This window comes from Pinus tabuliformis, chromosome 1_2 (assembly GCF_031772625.1).
Source record: "Pinus tabuliformis cultivar Carrire ecotype Pingquan chromosome 1_2, CPIR1, whole genome shotgun sequence".
NCBI classification, from domain to species: Eukaryota; Viridiplantae; Streptophyta; class Pinopsida; order Pinales; family Pinaceae; genus Pinus; species Pinus tabuliformis.
The window spans coordinates 529,719,253-529,721,390 of record NC_142298.1 but is presented as its reverse complement, the minus strand read 5'-3'; the positions used below and the strand labels follow the sequence as shown (position 1 = coordinate 529,721,390).

The 2,138-nt window shown below is 36.1% G+C and overlaps 1 protein-coding gene across 1 annotated transcript; it reads left to right on the top strand.

Annotated features, from left to right (window-relative positions):
* Positions 1-421: 421 nt before the first annotated feature.
* LOC149206668 (dehydration-responsive element-binding protein 1A-like) lies at positions 422-1,195 on the top strand. The gene has a single exon (XM_089397772.1). The coding sequence runs from the start codon at positions 422-424 to the stop codon at positions 1,193-1,195; it is 774 nt and encodes a 257-aa protein (XP_089253898.1).
* Positions 1,196-2,138: the final 943 nt, after the last annotated feature.

Genomic DNA, 2,138 nt, shown 5'->3' with positions numbered 1-2,138 from the left:
GAAGAAGACATGAGATACGTAAACTATTGTTTTATAAATGATAACAACGTTCTTTTTTTTCGTATGAAAAATAAATAACTGTCATCCAATAATCCAATTTTCAATTTACAGGTAAGATAAATTTGAAATTCCAATATTCATTAGAATTGTGCACCCAAGCAGTTTGAGTAATTATGTTTAAATGCAATTCGAGCACGAGATTTAATCGATGAATGTACTTGCCGTACACAGGGTAGGTGGCACTTTAATTAATGTATTTAATATACTCGGTCAGGAGAAGTTGAGAGGAGGTTCACAAGTAGCCATCACAACCTTTGTATTCCAGCTGTGATTACTGTGTCATATCTCGTTCAATTCCATACTTAGGCACCCAATTGCTTCACATGACACTATGTTGCAGCAGCCTATCATCTAATTTTCTATGAAAAATTCTATGGACGATTCCTGTTTTCTGCCCGAGGCCATGGTCACTTCGGGGCCAACAGGCACAAAAGCAATCAGCAAATCTGCATCAACGGTTAAGGGCGGGAACAAGAGAATTCTAACGCAAGAAGAGGTCGCCCCTTCACTGCAATATCCAGAGTACAGAGGCGTGCGTCGTCGTAGGTGGGGGAAATGGGTGTCTGAAATCCGGGAACCCAAAAAGAAAACCCGAATCTGGCTCGGCTCTTTTGATACACCAGAAATGGCTGCTCGAGCTTACGACGTCGCTGCATTCTACTTGAAGGGAAAGCAACATTCGTTGCTCAATTTTCCAGAGCTCATTGATTACTTACCACAGCCCATTTCTTTGTCTCCGCGCCATATTCAGGCTGCCGCTGCAGAAGCAGCCGTCGCGCCTTATTCTGCACACAGCAACAAAAGCGAAAGCGGAAGCCCAAGAAACTCTCCGGTAAGTAATGAACGCGCAGCCACCTGCTCCTCACATCAACTCTCGGCAATAAGTAACTCAGACTCGATGACAGCGACTGCCGAGCTTTCGGGGTTAACGGATTCTTGTACTAATTCTTCATCAATTTGTGGACCAGCAGAAGTTGTTGGTGACTGTGTAGCAATGGAGGAGGAGGATTTGTTCGAATCCTTCAACTTATTTACGAATTTGGCGGAAGCCCTTCTGCTTCCTCCCCCTCCTCTCTTCAGTATAGGAGAGGAAGCGGAACATGAATTGGATGAAGGAATTCTTTGGTCTGATTAGAAAACTCCTCATATATGGTTGAAATTGTATCTATGCAGATTGTATAAAGTTACAGTAGGTGATCAATATTCAACCCAGTCCATTATTGCGTACTTGCTGCATCATGTAGTGTTTTATCTTGTAATCTTTTCTTTTTTAAGTTGGGCAGGATTGCATTTTTTTTTTTTATTATGTTCAATATATTAAATTTTTTTTTTATGTTTAATATATCATTAGGTTGGTGCTGGAAATTGTTAAATACTTGTTATTTTTTTTTTAATATATTGTTAAAAATGGAAATTGTTAGATACTTGTTATTTTTTTGTTTAATATATTGTTAAAAATGGAAATTGATAAATATTTGTTATTTTTTTTGTTTAATATATTGTTAAAAATGGCAGGGGTTAGTTCCCTTTAGAAGCATTATGGGTTTTTTTTTTTATACATATATTACAAATTGCGTGTTAGAACCGACACATCGAGACACATGAACGCCATCATCGGTACAAATATGCTGCGACAGCCGTTCTGCAGGATTCGAAACAGGCCGAAGGGTGTGCTTGGAAACAGGTCAGGGGGTGTGCAAGCCAACCGTCACATAGTGCACTCACATGCTTAATATATTATTAAGTTTGAGGTTAGAAATTATTAAATATTCAATATATCTAATTAAACAGGGAGGAGGTGATTTCAAAAATCCATAATTTCACATCAAAAAGTGTTTTAAAAAACATCTAATCATCAAATAAACAAATCTATTTCATCTATAAAAATAAACCCAACATATTTCAAATAAATTAATTTAACTTTATATTATTGATGAGAAAATTGTTTGAGAGATTTTATCTCTAATAAATTTATTAATATAATGGTTGTAATGTTATTGCAATATTAAATAATTAATATTTGTTTAACATTATTTTTAGAATTCTGTTTATTACTTTTAACCAATAAAATATTTGCA

What these genes read in the sequence shown, in the direction of transcription:
- LOC149206668 (XM_089397772.1), top strand. Translation starts at nt 422, where the DNA reads ATGAAAAATTCTATGGACGATTCCTGTTTTCTGCCCGAGGCCATGGTC.